This window comes from Rhopalosiphum padi, chromosome 1, assembly GCF_020882245.1.
Source record: "Rhopalosiphum padi isolate XX-2018 chromosome 1, ASM2088224v1, whole genome shotgun sequence".
In the NCBI taxonomy this organism is placed as follows: Eukaryota; Metazoa; Arthropoda; class Insecta; order Hemiptera; family Aphididae; genus Rhopalosiphum; species Rhopalosiphum padi.
In genome coordinates, this window is record NC_083597.1 from 72,783,636 (window position 1) to 72,803,086 (window position 19,451).

The window sequence follows — 19,451 nt, forward strand, 5'->3', positions numbered from 1 at the left end:
TGGTCTAACACTCTCTAAAAACATATACTATTTTCTGTGGCCAATGGTGTTATCATCATCTAATGCGACCATAAAAATAATAATAATAATATAATCAACGAATACACACTATACATAAACATAATACAATAATACATACACCAGTTATATTAAGTTGACACATAAAAACCAATAAATCCAAACGATATCAACATTTTTTTTAATATATTTTTAATACATAGTATATTGTCGTAGTCAGTACTTGACTTAAAAACAAAATATACAACATAAAAGAGGTACTCCGATGACACAATAATTTGCGTTACTCAGCACATTAGTAAAACACGTGTCATATTATGTTAGGTACCATAGGTGATTTTTCCCTGACATCCCTCATTCACCCAATAAGTGTTTTCACAAACCAAAGACATTTCACAGTATACATAAAGTAATACGATTGTTCGTTAAGGAGAATAGGCACTTTTAAAGCTGATAGTAAACATTTCTTATGTAATTTTTTTTTAAATTTATTACAAATAGTATGAACTAAAAACGGAAAAGATATTTTCTTTATTGAATGAAAAAATTATATTGTTTAATTTGGTATACTGCTGTAATTTACTGATTTTGTCTTGTAAGGTTAGACCAGTGAGAATATTAGATTTGTATATTAGGTATTTAATATAACACTTGCCCTGACTGTTGATTTCTATGAGTTTTTAAAAATTGTCCAAATCAAACCGCTTTAATTACACGTCTTGTATACATGAGTTTTACATGCATCACTGTCAGTACTGCAGTCAAACAAAAAAGAAGACAGTTGGCGACTTCGCGAATAATGGGCATAACTATTTTTTACCAAATTCTTACCGTTTCCTTTTTGATCAAACTAAAAAAGTTTAATTTTTATTTTATGTTATACATGTTATAGAAAAGTATTAAAAACGTAAGTTGTGTAAAAATAAATATAATAATGTATAATTCCAGTCAATAATTAATTGATCAGTAACTACAACAATAGGTACTAAATTAAAATATAAAAATTTGTTTATCTCTGCTATAATAATATAAACCTAGTTTTCTTTATAACCAATCTCGACAACCACAGATCAAATAATGTATAAAATTATATACAATTATATTATTTATTGTGTATTTTTGTTTTTTATTTTTATACAATTTGTATCTTTAATACTTTTCTATATAATATACAACATAAAGTAAATATTAACTTTTTGGTTTAACCGAAAAGGGAAGGGTACGATTTTGATCGAAAAGGGACTCACCCATCATTATATTATACTGTTTTTTCCATATTTCTAGTAGAAAACTTTTTTCACTTCTTTGAACCCCTTCGCTATAGTTTAGCGATAAACTCCACTTTAAATCGATTGAAGGCAGTAAAAAAAAAAAAAATTATCACACCTAATCCTTGATATGAGGGCTTATAATATTATAATAATATGCAATAAGCCTATAAAAGACATGCGGTGCATGTTGATTTCCAAAATATATGATTGCTTCCCATCTGTAATGCACCTAAATAAAAAGTTTAATATACATTATAGTTGCCTTCAATGATCAAGTATAGGTAATTCATAATTTTATACGATTTGCCTCTCATACGAGTATATGAAAGCCCGTGTAAAATTAAATAGTGATTCATAAACTTTATTTAATTATTACTACGTAAATAAATTAATTTATGTATATATTAAAAATTAAGTTTACAGTAAACTAAATTAAATATAATACTAGTTGTAAAATTCGACTTCGTCCAGGGAAAAAATTTGAACAAGTATAAAATACTAACTAAGTATAACTCAATTTTAGTGTATCTCGATTCACGGATAAATCAGCAGCAGTGTACATCACGGCTTTGTGAATTAATTCGACCGATATGGGCAACCGGCTGCCGCGGGATGCCGGGGTGGATATAGCATTTGATACATTTTCTAAACAATCTCTGAATTATTTGCAAAAATCAGTCGAGTAGTTTTTGAGAACTCGTACAAGCTACAAGTATCTGCACGGTTATACATTCATTTTTACTCATAAAATTACAATTTAAAATCACAATAATAAATAATTAATATCGCGATTCGCGATCCGTCTCGGGTGCAACGTTTGAACATTATTAAACATTTCGTGAACCATCATCATAGTCTATGCATATTTTAATACCCGACCATTAGAGCGCAACAAAAGTTCTAGATCCATTTCGTTCGGGGTGAAATCCCGGACGTCGGCAGACGGCAGTCCGTCCAAAAACTGTCGACTTTTATGACTTTGGGACAGGCCTAACTATCACGGTGTTCAAAAAAAGGACAATACCATTTCAAGCATGGACGTACGGTCACCTTAAATTAATGGTTCCCAACATTTTTTATTCTACACTCATCCCCTAGTAAATTTACTAAAATCTCATTCCCTCCTCCTTAAATTAGAGTTAAGGCGAATTTTTTTTTTTGTGAGTGGTACAAATAAATCATACAAAACAACTATGTATTATATAATATGCAACTATTTACTTTTATTATTCTCATCGTTTTAAAAATGTATTGTAAATCGACTTACGAAGTAATAATATTAAGTATAAGAAAAAATGATTGAATTTAAAAACATTGTAAAATAACATAATTATTTTCGTAATTCCGTCACCACTATATATCCCCCCTAGGGGGGGGAATTCTCCCCGGTGAGAAACCGCTGCTTTAAATCGTATACATACATATTATACATATGCATATATATATATAATACGTTTGTCGTACGTAGGTATATAATACGCGTGTAGAAAATGTAATGTAGAATACGTGAGACGCGCGTAAGTATAGAAGATCGGAAATTTGGCTCGGACGCGCGAAGCTAAATTTAACGGGTGTCGGTCTTGCCGCCGCACCGACACGCGCACACGACGTTATACACACTCTCGCGCACGCACACGAACGCATTTTTACGCGAGCCTACGCACGATATCGCGGGTTTGTCGTAGCATCTGTGCGGTCCGCGCGGGCTATAAACGCGGTCTCGCGCGTCGTCGTGTGTATGAAAATATTGTGTTTTTTTTTTTTTTATTTTTTTTTATGTTCACTCTCTTCCTTCTTCGTCGTCGTCGTCGTCATCATCTGTGACTATCGGCTGCTGCCTCGCCGCACTAGCGTTTTTCGCGAATATCATGTCATGTGCCGCCGCCAGTACGACCGCCGCGCGGTAACCGTCCGTCGTAGTCGTTTTCACCGCTGCCGTCGCGTTTTTGCCGGTTTATCGTATTGTTATTATTATTATTATTGTATCAAAAATATCATAATATCGATCGCTGTGTTATCATATTATAATTTTAATATTATTATTATCGTTATCGATTTACGCCCATCGATCGACCACTGTGCAGGGGTAAACCGCCGCCGCGGTAGGGGGGGCGGGCGAAAAAATTCGAAAACAATTCGCGAGGCACACGACCGTTTGCGCCGCTCGACGACGGTGTACGCGGCGCGTAGCATCATAAGGGCGCGTGTGCGCAAAGTGTGCGGCGGCCCGGAATACGCCGGGGCCCCGATAATGCATTGACCGTATTGCCATGTCATATTCGTACTTGTCGTCTACGTACACAGCAACGAGAAGGTATATAACATAATACGGGTGACATGACATAATGTCTATATCGATATGTGTATGATATGATATAATAGTGTAAGTAGGTACCTACGTGAGACACATTATACGCAGTGTACCAGCGCAAATGTTCAATATACGATCAGATTCAACGACAATAAATAAGAATATTATTATTTGCGTACATATTACCGTCAACGATGTAACTTAGGTAATAACATAAATGCCTAGTCAATATCGTCGATGCCTAAAATAAGCAACCTAATATTCAGACAACACAAGGACAATGTTGCAAAAATCAAATACTTGTAAATACATTTACATCTACGAGTATAATGTATTAGGAAATTATACACTAAAAATGTCCACTACCTATACTGGTAGACAATGTCGATAATTATTTTATTAAAAAAATTATTTAAAGTTGATTATACATTTAAAATAACCCAAAAAAATCGTTCAATCATAATACGATACTGCAGAATAGATTGTATCTATATTGTGCTACATGCAAGTACGTGAGCGTGTGTACAAACAAATGAGTTGTCCATTATCGCGATTCAAATTGTGTAACTACTGTGTGTAGGTGTATCCGATAGATGGTTATCTATTATTTAATATTGCAAAATTGTCAACATATATACGGTACCGTAAATATGTTATTATTGGTACTGATTACCTATTGATTAGACAAAATCGATTCTAAAACATAAGCCCGTACACAAACCCGCTTTATTTAAATCTGTATACTTTTAACTTTAATAAACTTGCATTTATTTATAAATTTTGGCTAAAAAAAGCCAAAATTGCCGTCAATATCAAGCTAGGAAATATTGTTAAATGTGTAATTATTGACTGAAGGGTAAGATACATAAACGTTTTTTTCTAACTAATATCCTATATACAATCTAATTTGATCATAAATATCGTTATTAATTGGCCGTTGATGTTAATTCTTTAATTTACGTCTTTGACGGTAGTATATACGTTATATTAACTAAGTTGTCCACACGATGATAATTGCAAAAACTGTGCAGTAGTCGGTATGCATATTAAGTTATCCAAGTTCGTAGACATGGTGACGTAGGGGAATGAACCCTCTTTAACGTCGTGAACGTATAGTATACATAGTATAGTAGTAACGTATAGTAGCGACGGGTTTAGTTATAGTCAGCATGTCGTGTGCACACTGCCTTTGACTCTTAACCGGGTCGGCTGAATCAGATAATAATGTTTAAGACAATGGTCATGAATTATTAGTTTATTTGGATAAATCAAAAAACATAAATCACTTTTAATGAATAGTTAAAGTATAAATAGTCAGTTTTTGTGGGCAGCTTAAAGCAAAAAAACAAGCTAGTAAATTTATCACTGATTAGTAAATTGTTAGCCACAGCTTCTTTCCTTTGGCCTTAATCAACACCAGCTGATCACGACTATCACCAAAATAGCTACACACTTTTATTATATTATATTATATCATATATTATGTCATAGTCACTATGTATTGTAATTAATTGTTATTAACAATTTATTAAAAACAATATACTATAGTCTATAGTATAGTATAGTTGTGTGGTTTTGTGTGGTTTTATTGAAAAAAAAATAATGATTGGGTTTTTTGTCCGTTCAAATACTAACGTCTATATAGGGTTTGATTAATACATAACAATAATTTATAATATAATAAAATTATATTTATATCATGCCACTGATATCTTATACAGTATGCAGCGTGTATGAAGACGTATAATTATTATTATTATTATTATTATTATAATTCGTGTCGGCGACGACGTTTTTGGCCAAATTTCAATATCGGCGTATGGTGTCTGTCGCGTGGATTCTTATAGTGCTGAATTCTTCGATAACTGTCGGTGTAGACCATAACGAGACTAGGTATTCTAAATATATGAGTGGCTATTAATCTCGATAAATAGACAGATAGGTGTACGCCATACGCAGAAGCATAGGTACGTAAGTATAGCAGTGATATGAAATACCGTAAAAATATTTCGTATGATAATAAATAAATCATGTCGACGTCGAGACGTAGACCAAGTTAAAAATAAGCAAAAAGGTTTTTATTTTGTTTTTATTGTATAAATACCGCATCGTCAGGATTGGCAATCATTATTAATAAAGTGAACTAATTAATATCGTTTTTTGCAAATGTTTATTTAACTATTTCGGCGGCTTAGTGTCGGTGACCTTTGAACCCGAAAACATCGTCACGACAACTTGTACCGTGTGCGTGACATGTTGTTTAAATAAATATACGTGGACGACTGAACTATTATTGAACTATCAGTATTTAGATATAATAATATCGCAGTATGTATAATATAGATGCAGTACAACTTTCCCAAACGGACACCTCCAAACAGCTGATGACATTTCACCGACTGAGAGTGTCCGATATTTAGAGGTTTCACTGTAATATGATGTAGGCACGAGAGTATTGTCTGAGAGACAATTCGATGACTTCGAATTCCACAAAGGGATTTCGGAAGTCGTGAGCAGTTGCACAATACTCGAAAATGCATAACATAAGTAATTACTAAGTATACGGTAATAATGAATATTCGTGGTAATGCCTATACCACGTGGCCCCAAAATATGCATCGTGCGATTAATCACATGTGTAGGAGACGGCAGAGCGGCCATTTATTTATTAATCGTTTTATGTTTCCCGGCGGTTTATCATCGAAACATACCGGGGTAAGTCTGTTTAAGGTCTCGTCTTATTGACACGGCGGGCGACGATTTATGTATTTCTACTCAACCCCTCCCCGACCGTCGTTCGCAAAAACACGTCGTAGGATCGGCAACATTCACCACTCGAATAACATACACATATAATAATATTATAATATCATCTGTAGTACAGAATACGGACACTGTATTGGCGTTGGTCGCTGCGTATATTTTTGGCACGCGATCTTTGCTGTTTTTACTATATCTACACGTATTATATCACCAAATCATTAGTTATTACTGACGAGAGCTTATTCGAACGTCATTAAATACGTATTAAAAAGGGTATTAATACATCATCAAAAAAAAACTTTATTCATTAGTTTATTACACTCAAAACGTTCGTCGACAAATCACCAACGCAGGCATACTTCGAAACCGAGAAAAATATACCATACAATATGATAATATATACTATGCGTATTAATACCAAAACGGTGTTACGAGAACTTAAGCAGTGACGACACACGCGATACCGCAGAAGAACGATTTGGTTAGGTCGGAACGCTTCACAGACTGCTTAGAATGACCTCTCCGTCTCCAATATTCTAGGTAATTTGTTTTAACGCCACGTGACGGCTGCGAGCTGTCTGTGACCTATGTGCACGGAAATAATTGAAATTCAAAACGACGGTTTCCCCGGCCTGTATGTTATTACATAGTATTATAGTCATATATTATTCTTGTACTACTACAACTACTTATACTTACGGTAAGCAATAACCTGTACGTGAAGTTTATACCTTTGCGTAGAAGTTGTGTAAAATTAATTTCCGTGTACATAATATCCATTTGTAATCTGTAGGTACTTAGTCTATATTACAGTACAATCGATTCAATCGAAAAGTTTCTAGTTAATTGCTATGATGTGATAATTGATAATTGATAATATTTTCATTCGACTGCATAAAATATACAGTGCTTATTTTTTGTATTAATTTTATAATTATTAATGTTGCGAATTTTACGGCTATTTTTAGTCTTTAGGTAGCGTTTATTATCATAATTATTAGGTATTTATTTATTTTTAATGTTATGGTTTCCGATACTGCAGGATAAAAATTAAAGAAAAAGTCTACAAGTGATTGTGGTTGAATTTATAAGTCTGGAATAATATAAACTACAATATTATCTAGTCTTTTATTTTTGGAAATTTACTATTTGAGAAAATATTGCAGCGATAATTTCGTTACAAATTGTTTTACACGATATTAAAATTAACCTATACAGGTACTTATTTATTGTTAGATAATATGCTTTATTAAGTTGATATATTTAAGTTGATTATTCATTTATAATTTTTAATTTAGTTTTACTGATAATTGTTATAAATAGTATAAAATTTACCGTCAAAGATTACGTATTGGTGAATTATGTGGAATTATCAATCAGAAATCTGAATGAATCTTGGCGTAATCTGTATAATAACTAAATAACCTAATATTGTGTACATTTCAAAATTCAACTACCTATTAAACATTACAATATTACATAAAGGCTATTGTGCTATACTATACGAATTATAAGTCGAATTGCCTGCTTATAATATGTATATTATAATATTGCAGCGATGTATATTAACTGAACGTTTGTTTCGTTATATGATAATAAAAATATGTCATTCCGTAAGATGAAGATCGGTGGTAGTATGAAAACTAAAGCTTTACTATTCTTAACTAGATGTCTATAAATGTATTATTATTACCATTATTAGCTTATAATCTGAGTTTTACTACTAAAGCATTTTATTCGCCTAGGATCATTTTATAAATATTTATTATAATCAAATTGTTTTTTTAATTGTTAAATTTTTTGTAATGTATTGTCAACGCTACTATAGTTTATTCTGTACACTGATAAATGTTTTACTAAAATGTTATATCATTTCTCATTTGACACTCATCTAGTAGATTGACAGTTTTTTTGTGGTTAAACAGTTGATTACAGACCTTTCAAGGCTTGACCCTTTTTAAGTGTCATATTTCCGAGCCAATCCATAAAAACCTATTTTAAAAGAACAGAAATGTAATACTTTTCTTTAAACAAATCTCAATAAAAACAATATAATGAAAAAGTACAATTTAATATTATTTTAGAACTTAAATAAGTTTGTTAAACAGAAAATATATTTTCGTTTAATTTAGAAGGTTTTCTTAACTTGTAATTGATAAATTACAATTTATTTTGCAGTCTTTTCTGTTTGTTATTTCATTTCTATACGCGGATAAACACTTATAATTAATGAATTTAGAAGTTTTTAAATTTTCTGAGTAAAATAAATATTACTTACAATGTTTGATAATACATAATAATATACCTATTTAATATGGAAATTTTACTTAGTTTAATAATATAAATTTATAATTAATATAGATTATTTTATAATTAATTTAAATTGATGAGAGATTTTTCAAAACATAATTAGAATGTAATATGTATAGGGAATATATTAGAGGACATTTCAACCTCGCCGTCTGTCGTCGTTACCCGTAAAGTTTCTCTATTGACTATTCTAATGTTTATTGTATAATGGTTTCTAAATTCTTTTTTTTTTTAATTTTAGTGTTCAAACTTTAACAAACCTTTGAACAATTCACACTTTAACCCGGTAAAACAGTGTGAGTAAACTTTTGACCTATGCTCTGCCGGTCTACCGCTATTATGGTTTCCTGCAGGTCTGACTTTATTATTTAATTTTTGCAGGGTTTTAGCAAATTAATATTTGGGTTATACTATAAACTAATTTTTTTTCCAGAAACAAAAGAATTCATTATATAATATGGTCAAATTTAATTATTGATTCTCGGTACGGTACAACTAAAAATAAAAATAAAAACTTTTGTTTGATTATAATAGATATTCGCTCATTTACTGTAAGCATCATTGACTTTTAGGTATTCAAAATCTTAATTAAAAATGTCATAACTACAAAACAATGCAATTGTACATTGCTGCGTATTATATTATATTTGTATTGTGTTAGTGTTCTACACAAGACAGAAATTATATAAAATTTTTTTATAAATATTATATAATTTTGTACTTACTGAATCAAATATATCATAGTGATAATTCTTAAAAAAAACCCATTATCTATATAGTAAACGTAACATTAAAAACAAATATTTTTTCTGAAGACTCAAAAGTTTTTTCGATATCAGTATCTCAATATTCAATTACAAATTAATTCACTTATTTCTTTAAACGTTATTAATATTGCATTTCTGTGTCAAAAAAAATGTATTTCCAAATGTGATCTTTTGAGATAATATATATCTACAATAATTTATATTTATACTTACCAATAAGGATTGGTTTCTTTTTTAATTTTTTTTCTGTCAGATTGTGGGTAAAATTTACGATAACAGGCGAAATAACAAATTATGATGATGAGTGTAATTGTGTAAGGGGTTAGCGTGAGCTGTAAAAATGTATGTAGATATACATTTCTAAGTTTGCACACTTCCTGTAGTCGATATACCTGGATATTATACACAGGATCGAGTACCTTTTAAATGCTTGTTTACGAAAACCTTATTGTTTACTTCGGCGAAACCCTCAGATTAATAATTATTACAATATGCATGATGCGATAAAAAATAAAAATAAATAACGTTGGTTCACAACGATTTCGTATCCGAGCATCTGGGTCCCTCGATAAATCCCCGCCCGAAGTTATTTATTGAAGGTCATTCGTTACGTGTTGTCTCGCGTACCTGCTATAATAATATAATAGTAATGTAAAATATTATTAATTGTAGGTGCCTACTTATAAACAGCCTAAACGCATATAATAAAATATTATACCTATTATATAGTATTCATTACATATAATTTATTGTCAGAAATATTATTTATTATGTATTTATATAGGACCGTTCCACCGAAACGAAATAAAAAACAAACGGGTAGGTACCGAAACGCCGGGACATTATAGTGCGACGTCATAGTACTGAATGGCGAATAATGACTACAGTGTATAAGGTTATTACTTATAAGTTTATTACTATTATTATTTTATGTATATATATATATATATATATATATTGCGCGCGACGCAGTAATATTTACACAGCCGAATCTCCGGTTAGAGTGGTTAGACGGGAAACCCTTTAACCTCCGAACTTATTCTTCCTTCCGGCCGGCCGCACTACATAAACGACGTTTGCATAAGTCCCATGCAAAACAAGCCTCGGGCACGCGCCACAAGTATATCAATATTGAAATATATGATTTTACTCGAGACCGTCATCTCTTTGTGCGGCGGGTTCACGCACCGAATAAACATTAAACAACCAAAACATTATGTAGTCGTCACGTTTGATTTATAATACGAAGATTATAACCTATACAATAAGGCGATCTTGTAAAATTTTAAAGTATTTAAATAAGTATTAGGTACTATATTATTGTTGTGTTTCGAACGTTACATTTCTTAAATCACAGCATTTTAAATATTATTCTATACGTTGGTATTTGTATTTTAAATCCGAGTACTTTTATATTTAAATGCATTATAATATAGTGTTTTTGTTTTGGTTATCCGTATTATTATTATTTCAACTCATAAATAAAATCATTGAAAGTTTGTAATTCTGCGTATTTTTTATATATACGAGTGGCGTCCAAAAATAAACTAGAAAAACCATTGTTGATTATTTTTGTCGAAACAAACTCAATAAATACACCCTACATTGTCACGTGAATTGAAAACTTTACAACATTGTTATCGTTGGATATCACGTACTGGTCCTGTTACCTACTTCTGTGTACGACGTACGTTACGTGTGTATATATCGTACAGTGTAGGAGCGTCGATTATCCACACGTTAATTATCGTTACTACGAAATTGTTAAAAAAAATAAATGGTATTTTTATTTTAAAATTGAAATTAAATTATATTAGTATATTACGTACTTTCAACAATAATTATATTTATTTAATCGTATTGAACTTATATTATGTTATACATACAGTACATTAGTTTAATTTTTAATTATATAAAACATTTAAATTAATATTCACTATATAATTGTAAATTTGTAATCATTGTTTGATTATCCACACCCCACCGGTCCTAAGTAGTACGGATAATCGATGTTTCACTGTATATACTATATAGTAACATGTTACGTATATTCTAATAAAAAATAAAAAAATTATATAAAAATAAATTTGTTTGAACTATTAAACGGTTTATCAAAAGTAATTGAAATAAATTTAAGTTAATGTATTCAAATATCTGTTTAAATACAAATTAAATGTGTCTATTTACAATACCTATTACAATAGGAATTGGTACAACTTATGTTTTTTGAACTAGAATCCAAGCTTGAACTCAAACTCAAACTCAAACTTTAATCTTATTAGGACTTTTAAAAACTTAACCTTAACAGTTTTCAGAATATAAAAATATTAGGCATACAGTGGCGGTAAAATGATTTTGTCATGCCCCCCCCATATTATGTAAAACATAAAATAAAATGTAATACATTAACATTATAGTACAATATACATAAATTTAATTGTTATAAATGTTAAAGAAAAAAGTCATGGGGGGGATCTATCCTCCCTTTGACGCCACTGTGTAGGCATATAATAGATGTGTATAATATTATGTAATACAACTATTAGAAATTGTGCAACAAGAGTATGAAATATTGTAATACCAACAATATGCATCAGGTTTTATTTCGTTCCAATGTAAAAATTTAAAATAAGACGAGGGTTAAAAAAAAATATTTTTAAAATATAATAAACGTTTTACATAATAATTGTATGACAAGCTCCAAAGATGCTGTCCACCACATTCCATGTAATATGCAAATCACTTAATTTATCGGGCCGTCGATCACTGATTTTGGAATTAAGATACTTTATAGAGAATGAATCGATTTAAAGGAACACATAACGAGACATGATGAGGTGTACCTACCTAGTTGAAATTTTTTCTCGTTTACATCAATATAATTAAAACAGTAATTAACCTTCAATATCAACACTTAGATCCGGCACTGACCTCCCCTCCCCCCGTCCTATCCTAATCCACGTATTATAATCACAATATAATATGCAACCGACCACCAATAAATCGGGAGACTCGAGATGTGGACCTCGAGCTTTGTCGGATCCGCGTAAGTCGCACGACGGCGCTCTCTGCTCACAGCCGCACCGCCGGCGGTGGTCCAGACCCGGAGCGGCAGAGGGCGCGGCGCTTGTGCTCGCTAATCGATCATCGGCCGGCCGGCGGCGAACGGAGTCCGCCTCGGCGTCGGTGTCGGGCGGGGCGGCACACGGCGAACGGGCGAAGGTGTACCACCGACGACGTCCCAGGGCGCGCGACCGTTAAAACCGTCCGCAATGCCGGTGGTGGTGCGGTAAACGAAATACAACCGTGACGACGTGCGCACGCGATGTTATTATAGTAAATATAGTAATAACAGTAATAATAATAATTATTAATTATATTATTTCACATTATAATATTTGCGTCTTGTGCAACGCGAATGTTTCTTCAGTGTGTAGGTACGCATATAATAATAGACAGATAGCATTAAATAACGGCAGTGAATAATTATTTGTATTATGACATATTTTTTTGTCATCGAAAGTGTAATTGATGCGAAAATATCATAAAATACGACACTGCGGTATACGTATTACAACACGTGCGGAAGAAACCGGATGTATAAAATGCCCATCACAAAAAATCGTGTATCATAACAACCGACGACGATAATATTATTGTCACCGCGTACGGCCACTCCGGATCTGTCGTCATCGGCCGATGGAAATGGGGACGATGAGGCGCCACCGAGGAAGACCGTCGTCCGGACTGTGGTCTGCAGGTGCATCATCGGCGGTTGCAGCGGCGGCGACGACGGTGGCGTTGACTGCAGCGATGGCCGTCTCGGCGGCCGTGGACGGCGTGGTCGGTGACAGTGCCGCGGCGGTGGCCGCGTCCACAGTACAAATATCGTTATAATATATCGTTACGCCGTGCGCGCGAGAACGCGGCACGGCGGGGCTCGCAGTGTATAGATATAGATGAGTGGCCGCGGCGGCACTGGCCTGTGTTCGGACCGGAAACCGCGTCGGAAACGCAACCAGAGGTAAGCAGCAGCGGCATCATCAAGCGGCAACGGACACGTCCGGCTTCTGCGGCGGACACGCTACTAGCTCGCCTCGCTCTCTCTCTACCTCTATCGCTCTCGTACTATAATACACATTATACATATTATATCTTATATCCTCGCTCTCAGCACCATACCAGCAACACGCGATCATCGCTCGCCAGCCGCATACAATTTATGTATTTGATTTGTACGCACTTATACACGAATTATAAATCGATCGTTTTATAATATTATATTGTGCATTTTGGTCGCAACGCTGCTGCAAACTATTATACGCTACACAATATATCGAGGGCATAGGCGTAAATTGGGGGTCTTATCTCCTCCCCCCCAAAGAAAACAAACTCTTGAAATCCCCTCGTCTAGTATAATTAAATACGTTTATAAGTGTTAATTGATATAATTTCTAGTCCTTTTTTAATCATATTTACGTCTATGGTCGAGAGCATTCTATAGTATAACATTATAATATTATGGGTAAGAGCATACTGAGTCATTTTATAAAATTTTCACTGTACTTACAGGAAAGATTAAATTTTAAGTCGCATTCTTTTTGAGTAAGAGTTACACAACACAGGTTCACCTATTAATTCCATAATTATCTTTTAAAAAAGAATGGGTTTGAAAAATTTGGTTAAAAATAAAAATATAAATATGGATGCTTATATTTTATTATAATATAATGACCAACATTTTGAACTATTATACAATAAACTTACAAGAATAATTATTTATTTTATTATTTACAAAAAAAAAAATTGTGTGCAACATATGGACATAAAGGATATGAACCTATAATCGCAACAATTTCTTGAGTACATAATAGAATGCTAAAAAAATACATATATCAATTCAACACATTTCTTGAAAGTCTAAAAATTTGAAAAATGTCGGAAAACGTAATAGTATTATGTTATATAAGACAACGATTTAATTTAATAATTTCTTAATTTAAAATTTGTACAGATCGGATAACACTATTAAGTGCTAACTTACTATAATTTGTATACTAATATTAATGATAAAATTTACTTGTAATAATATTATCTGTATAGATTCTAAATAATTTTTAATAAATAAAAATTAAAAATAATTTTTATAATCTGTAAATAGTTTTTTTAACCACAAATGATGTTTAAAACTTAATAAGGTATATAAAAAAAAAAAATTGTCATACATTCATAGCAAGGTTTTTTTTAGTACAACTTTAATTATTTATTTTTATGTCATTTTAAAGATAATTTGAAAAAAAAACTGTACAGTATAATCTAAATTTATAACTCAGTAGGTACTCTTTAATATGTTATTTGTTATATTATTGTATGTCTATTATATACATGTATTTTACTTAATACGCACCTTTGCACACACATATACACACACACACGCGCACGCACGCACGCACGGATATGTTTTTGTTTTTCTGTTTCACCACATACAAAAAAATAGAGCTTCTCAACAATACTACCCGTTCATCTGCAATGGAAAAATATGAAAATATTTTACGCTTTTGTCAAAACGTCTATATTACGTATAATAACATATCCGTTCATATTAATATATTTGTACTTGTACAATCATAATACGCTTTGTTTTATAATATTATTAAAAATAAAATAATACATAATGCTCATGTGCATTATATTTTGTAAACCTTTTATTTTTTATAGAATACATAATAAGACATAGACATATATTTATAGTATACATTGTATCATTATCCCCATATATATCTATATAGGTTAGTCTCGCATAAATATACAATTTATTATAGTATAGTTATTATGAGTACAATATAATTTGGGTTGTTTTTTTCGAAACAGTAATTTATATAATTCTATGTCTAACGATTGGTGAGGAATATTCTGTTCCTATAATGTATGTTTACTATACAAGTAAATAATAATATATTTATTAATAATTAATAACAATACTGTTTCTGAAGTTAAAATGTCATAAATGCTTGGAAATATGAAATTAAAAAAATTATTGTGATAAAAAATGGTGGAAACTATAACTTTTTGCTTTAATAGTTTAAATTTAAAATATAGGTAGTATGTAAAAATATATATTTGTCAAAAAATCAGAAAATTACTGTTTTTAATACGACAAGTGACAACCGCTATTTTTATTACTTTATTACTTTTAAATTGGAACACGCCATGTATAAATATATTCACTATAATTTGGGTTGGTATATAATCGTTATTGTTATTCTGTCGCCATATTTGGGTTCTTGATAATAAATAATTGATCACCCTAAAAAAAAACATTTTTATTTATTTTAGGGGACATTTCATCGAATTTTGTTAGATACGCATCATATTATTCGATATTGCGAAAAATCTATTTTTCGTATTTTCTGTTTAAAAAAAGTAGGCGTACAGTATTCCGTGAACGAAGGTTTTGAAGAGTTGTATTTTCCATTTGAATAATTTTATTTTAAACTAAAACATAATATTATATAGTATACCTATAATAATTCATCTCGACTACGACGTTTTCACTGGTATTAATATTTTATTAAAAGGTCTAATCATAATAATGTATATCGATAAAGTTTTCAGAACGGTAATTACATATTTTCTGCGATAAATTCTAATTTGAAATTCAAATACTTCGCGCTCCAGAACGACTATATATTATTATCATGCTCATCTATATACACATAAATTTATCGATGTACCTATATATTATATATACCTATACACACACACACACACACACACACACACACACACACACACACACACACACACACACACACACACACACATACACATATATATATATAGATACGAATATATAATGTTATGCATAATATTTCAGTCAATACTGATAATGCGTATATATTTTATGTTCATCGCTTTTACTGGTACTATTCTATAAAAAATATTATATCGTATATTATAGGTATACTATCCTTAAATCATACGAGTAAGATTTATATAAACGTAGTTTTTATATATTATTTGGTAAAATATAACTTTAGAGGATGAGTGTCCTTAACCATCATAACTAAAAAGAGGTCAGAAGTTGGCTAAAAAAAGAAAAACGAAAGACTTATTGCTGTTCTTCAGTGATAATAATATTTTACTGTTTTTCTCTAAAACAGGGTATAATGTACTTAGATACATGAAAAACAACCCGAAGTGTCTTTGTGGTCAGTTGTTGTACTGTGGAGTTGTATTTTTGAAACAGTTGCAGTTTTTTTTTTATTCTATTCCAATAAGAACAAATGGAAAAAAAGAAGATAAAAAATATTATAAAACCATATTCTGAGTTTCACTCGGAATAAATAAAAGTAAAAAAAAACTTAGTAATCTCAGTGGAATTGTATTCAAGTAAACACAAAATATCTGCTATAGAGTGGGCTAACTTGAATTTGTAAAATAATGTATACATAAATACATAATATATATATATATATATTATATCGTAATAACGGCGCAATTCAACTATACTGCAGTGGTTTGTCGTTTGTGTATATTTTCGGTATAAATCTACGCGTAGTACGTGTACGACATAATAAAATATTATATTATATACATATAAAAATTGTGTGTGTTCAATAAAAATGTAATGACATTATTACAAGGTTTTTTTTGCCACTGTATCTTGTGGAAACTACAACACGCGTTTTCCCGACGGATAAAAGTGGCGGGAAAGTTCTATTCGAGACAGAATAATTTAACGCATTACGGGACTGAATATGAAATGATCAATGTATGACGTCGTTCATATTGTATTTATATATAATATAAATAAATAATAGGTATAATACATAAGTTTATTTATAATTTATAAATTATATAAAGCATATCACTACCAAAGTTTTATAGTATTAAAACTTGTAATGTATGTTATCGTTTTTATATTCATATATCATGTACACTAAGTGATGGTTTCACTTAGATATTTAACCTTCATTTTAACCAAATTTTAATAAATTTAATATGTATTAAATAGTATACCAAACATATAGTTGTATAATAGGTAATCTATTTTTTATCTTGGTACCTAACGGAATATATAATATTATCAACAATAAATACATAAGTATTAATTAATTTAATTATTAATGAGTGCCACAAAATTGTAAGTGCTATTTTCAGAATTGGGGTGCTATAATTCCCTACTTTAATTGAGCATATATTATATGTATGTTAATATTTTACATAAATATTAAAAATTACATACATATATATAATATTAAAATTTATTTTAATATATTATAATATATTATATTTATAAAATAAAACAAAATAACAATATATACTGATTTTGTTTTTAATGTTCATTTAATTTCAAACCGGTGGCCAAACAACAATATATAAACATTAATATCATATTATTTAATCAAAATATGATGAAATCCAAATAATTATATAATGTAATCATTATAAAAATAATAATACATAAGCGATCAAAAAATGTTATCTTGCTATCTGGGGGTATCACTGGTTAGTGTGGTTACAATTTATAATAATGGGATTATAAATTATAATCCCATTATTTGTCCCATTTAAATTATTAGTATTATTTGCTATAGAGTTTGATGGTGCTGCATCTTTTTTCATTATTTTTTCTAGTATCCCATAACCTTTAGATAAACCTGTATACATCGCTTGCCATGCCTTGACTTCGTGTGTGGTAATGTTAGATTGTTCGAGACGTGTCTCCTCTTCTTCAACTATTTTATTTGATAGGTTTCTTATTTTATTCATGAGCATTCTCGTTTCTTTTTTGTTATTTTCCAGTTCCTTAAAAAAAAAAACATTACAAATTATTATACGGAAGAGCATAATAAAATATGGCAATACAAGAAAGGCAGTTAGCTGTTATGTTATTTTTGCCCTAATGTATTAAGTCCTTAATTTTTGTGTTTTCTATGATTTTAAAGAATATATTCCTATTTATATCATAAATTTGTTGTAATAACAATAAAATCATGATTGCTGACAGACCTAATAGTTAGGTATTTATGATTACAACAATTTAACATTTATATTTTAGTGTTATAAAAAAACACATGAAAACTTATGGGCTATTAACTATTTATTGTAATTAAATAACATTTTATCTTGAGATTACAAAACAAAATCTAATCGCCTAGGACTTAGCGCCATTTAATTAATAATTGTATCTACTTACTAGATTGCGTTTTGTTGTAATTGAAAATATACCCGCTTGGGCTATGATTATAAATCCCAATAAAATTATTATGAACGATTGATTTGTTATCATTTTCAAATATGATTTTTTTTTCACAATAAAATCGTCTCCAATCTACAAAAAAATACGTTTATATATTAGTCATATAATATAGTTTACGCGAAAAACTTAAATATTAAATATTTACGTACGTCTATTATACAAGAATCCATATAACACTAAATACTTAAATATTTAAGTATACGTCGTTTAAAGTTGTGATTGAAAAATGATCGTTTTGGCAGCTAGCTTGACAGTAGAGCAGTAGACAATTGGATTGGTAATGCCATATAATTTATAAAGATTCGTCTTTTATACTCATGATATAAACAATAAAGCTTATCTTTTCATTGACGATAGCAACGTTATTATTTTTGACAAAGTGGCCAGTATAAAGAAATGCGAAAAATAGTATCATAATAGTATAACACATATGTTATAAATTTATAATAATAATAATAAAAATAATATTATTACTTTGTGTTCATTTTTCCCATAAAAATCATTTTATAATTCATTTAATTAATTTATAGTTTTTGGAGTATGTTTTAAGACCATATTTTTATTATATATATTTAAATATATATAAGCAGTAGCGGACTGGGAGAAAAAAACAGTCCAGGAAAACACAATTTAGCTTTTAAATTTTTAAGTATTTTAATAAATTGATATTTCCGACCGATGATTGGTAACGTAAATATAACATATCATGACAACGCGTATGTTTTGACGACGTTATTGTTTGTTTA

General features: G+C 30.5%; 2 protein-coding genes across 13 annotated transcripts in view; one reads left to right on the forward strand and one right to left on the reverse strand.

Moving 5' to 3' along the window:
* Window positions 1-19,451, forward strand: part of LOC132917870 (potassium voltage-gated channel protein Shaker) — a 179,376-nt gene that overhangs the window by 24,916 nt on the left and 135,009 nt on the right. The window contains exon 1 of one of the 12 annotated variants that reach the window (XM_060978837.1): window positions 3,057-3,603. The exons of 10 other annotated variants lie outside the window; for them this stretch is intronic. In XM_060978837.1, the coding sequence (XP_060834820.1) occupies window positions 3,560-3,603 (44 nt within the window). In that variant the 5' untranslated portion in view covers window positions 3,057-3,559. Of the gene's footprint in view, window positions 1-3,056; window positions 3,604-12,729; window positions 13,465-19,451 lie in introns of those variants that run through there. One more of the 12 variants, XM_060978836.1, reaches the window with a different exon arrangement.
* Window positions 17,794-18,973, reverse strand: LOC132918392 (uncharacterized). The gene is made up of 3 exons (XM_060979594.1): window positions 18,855-18,973; window positions 18,643-18,777; window positions 17,794-18,251 (listed from the first exon to the last, which is right to left on the reverse strand). Exons 1-3 carry the CDS (start codon window positions 18,873-18,875, stop codon window positions 17,946-17,948), a joined length of 462 nt encoding a protein of 153 aa, XP_060835577.1. The 5' UTR covers window positions 18,876-18,973; the 3' UTR covers window positions 17,794-17,945.

Coding starts and splice junctions, on each gene's coding strand:
- LOC132918392 (XM_060979594.1), bottom strand. CDS start 18,875: ATGGATTCTTGTATAATAGAC. Junction 18,778..18,854: donor TGGATTCTTGTATAATAGAC/GTACGTAAATAT, acceptor ATTTTTTTGTAG/ATTGGAGACGATTTTATTGT. Junction 18,252..18,642: donor TTACAACAAAACGCAATCTA/GTAAGTAGATAC, acceptor TTTTTTTTTAAG/GAACTGGAAAATAACAAAAA.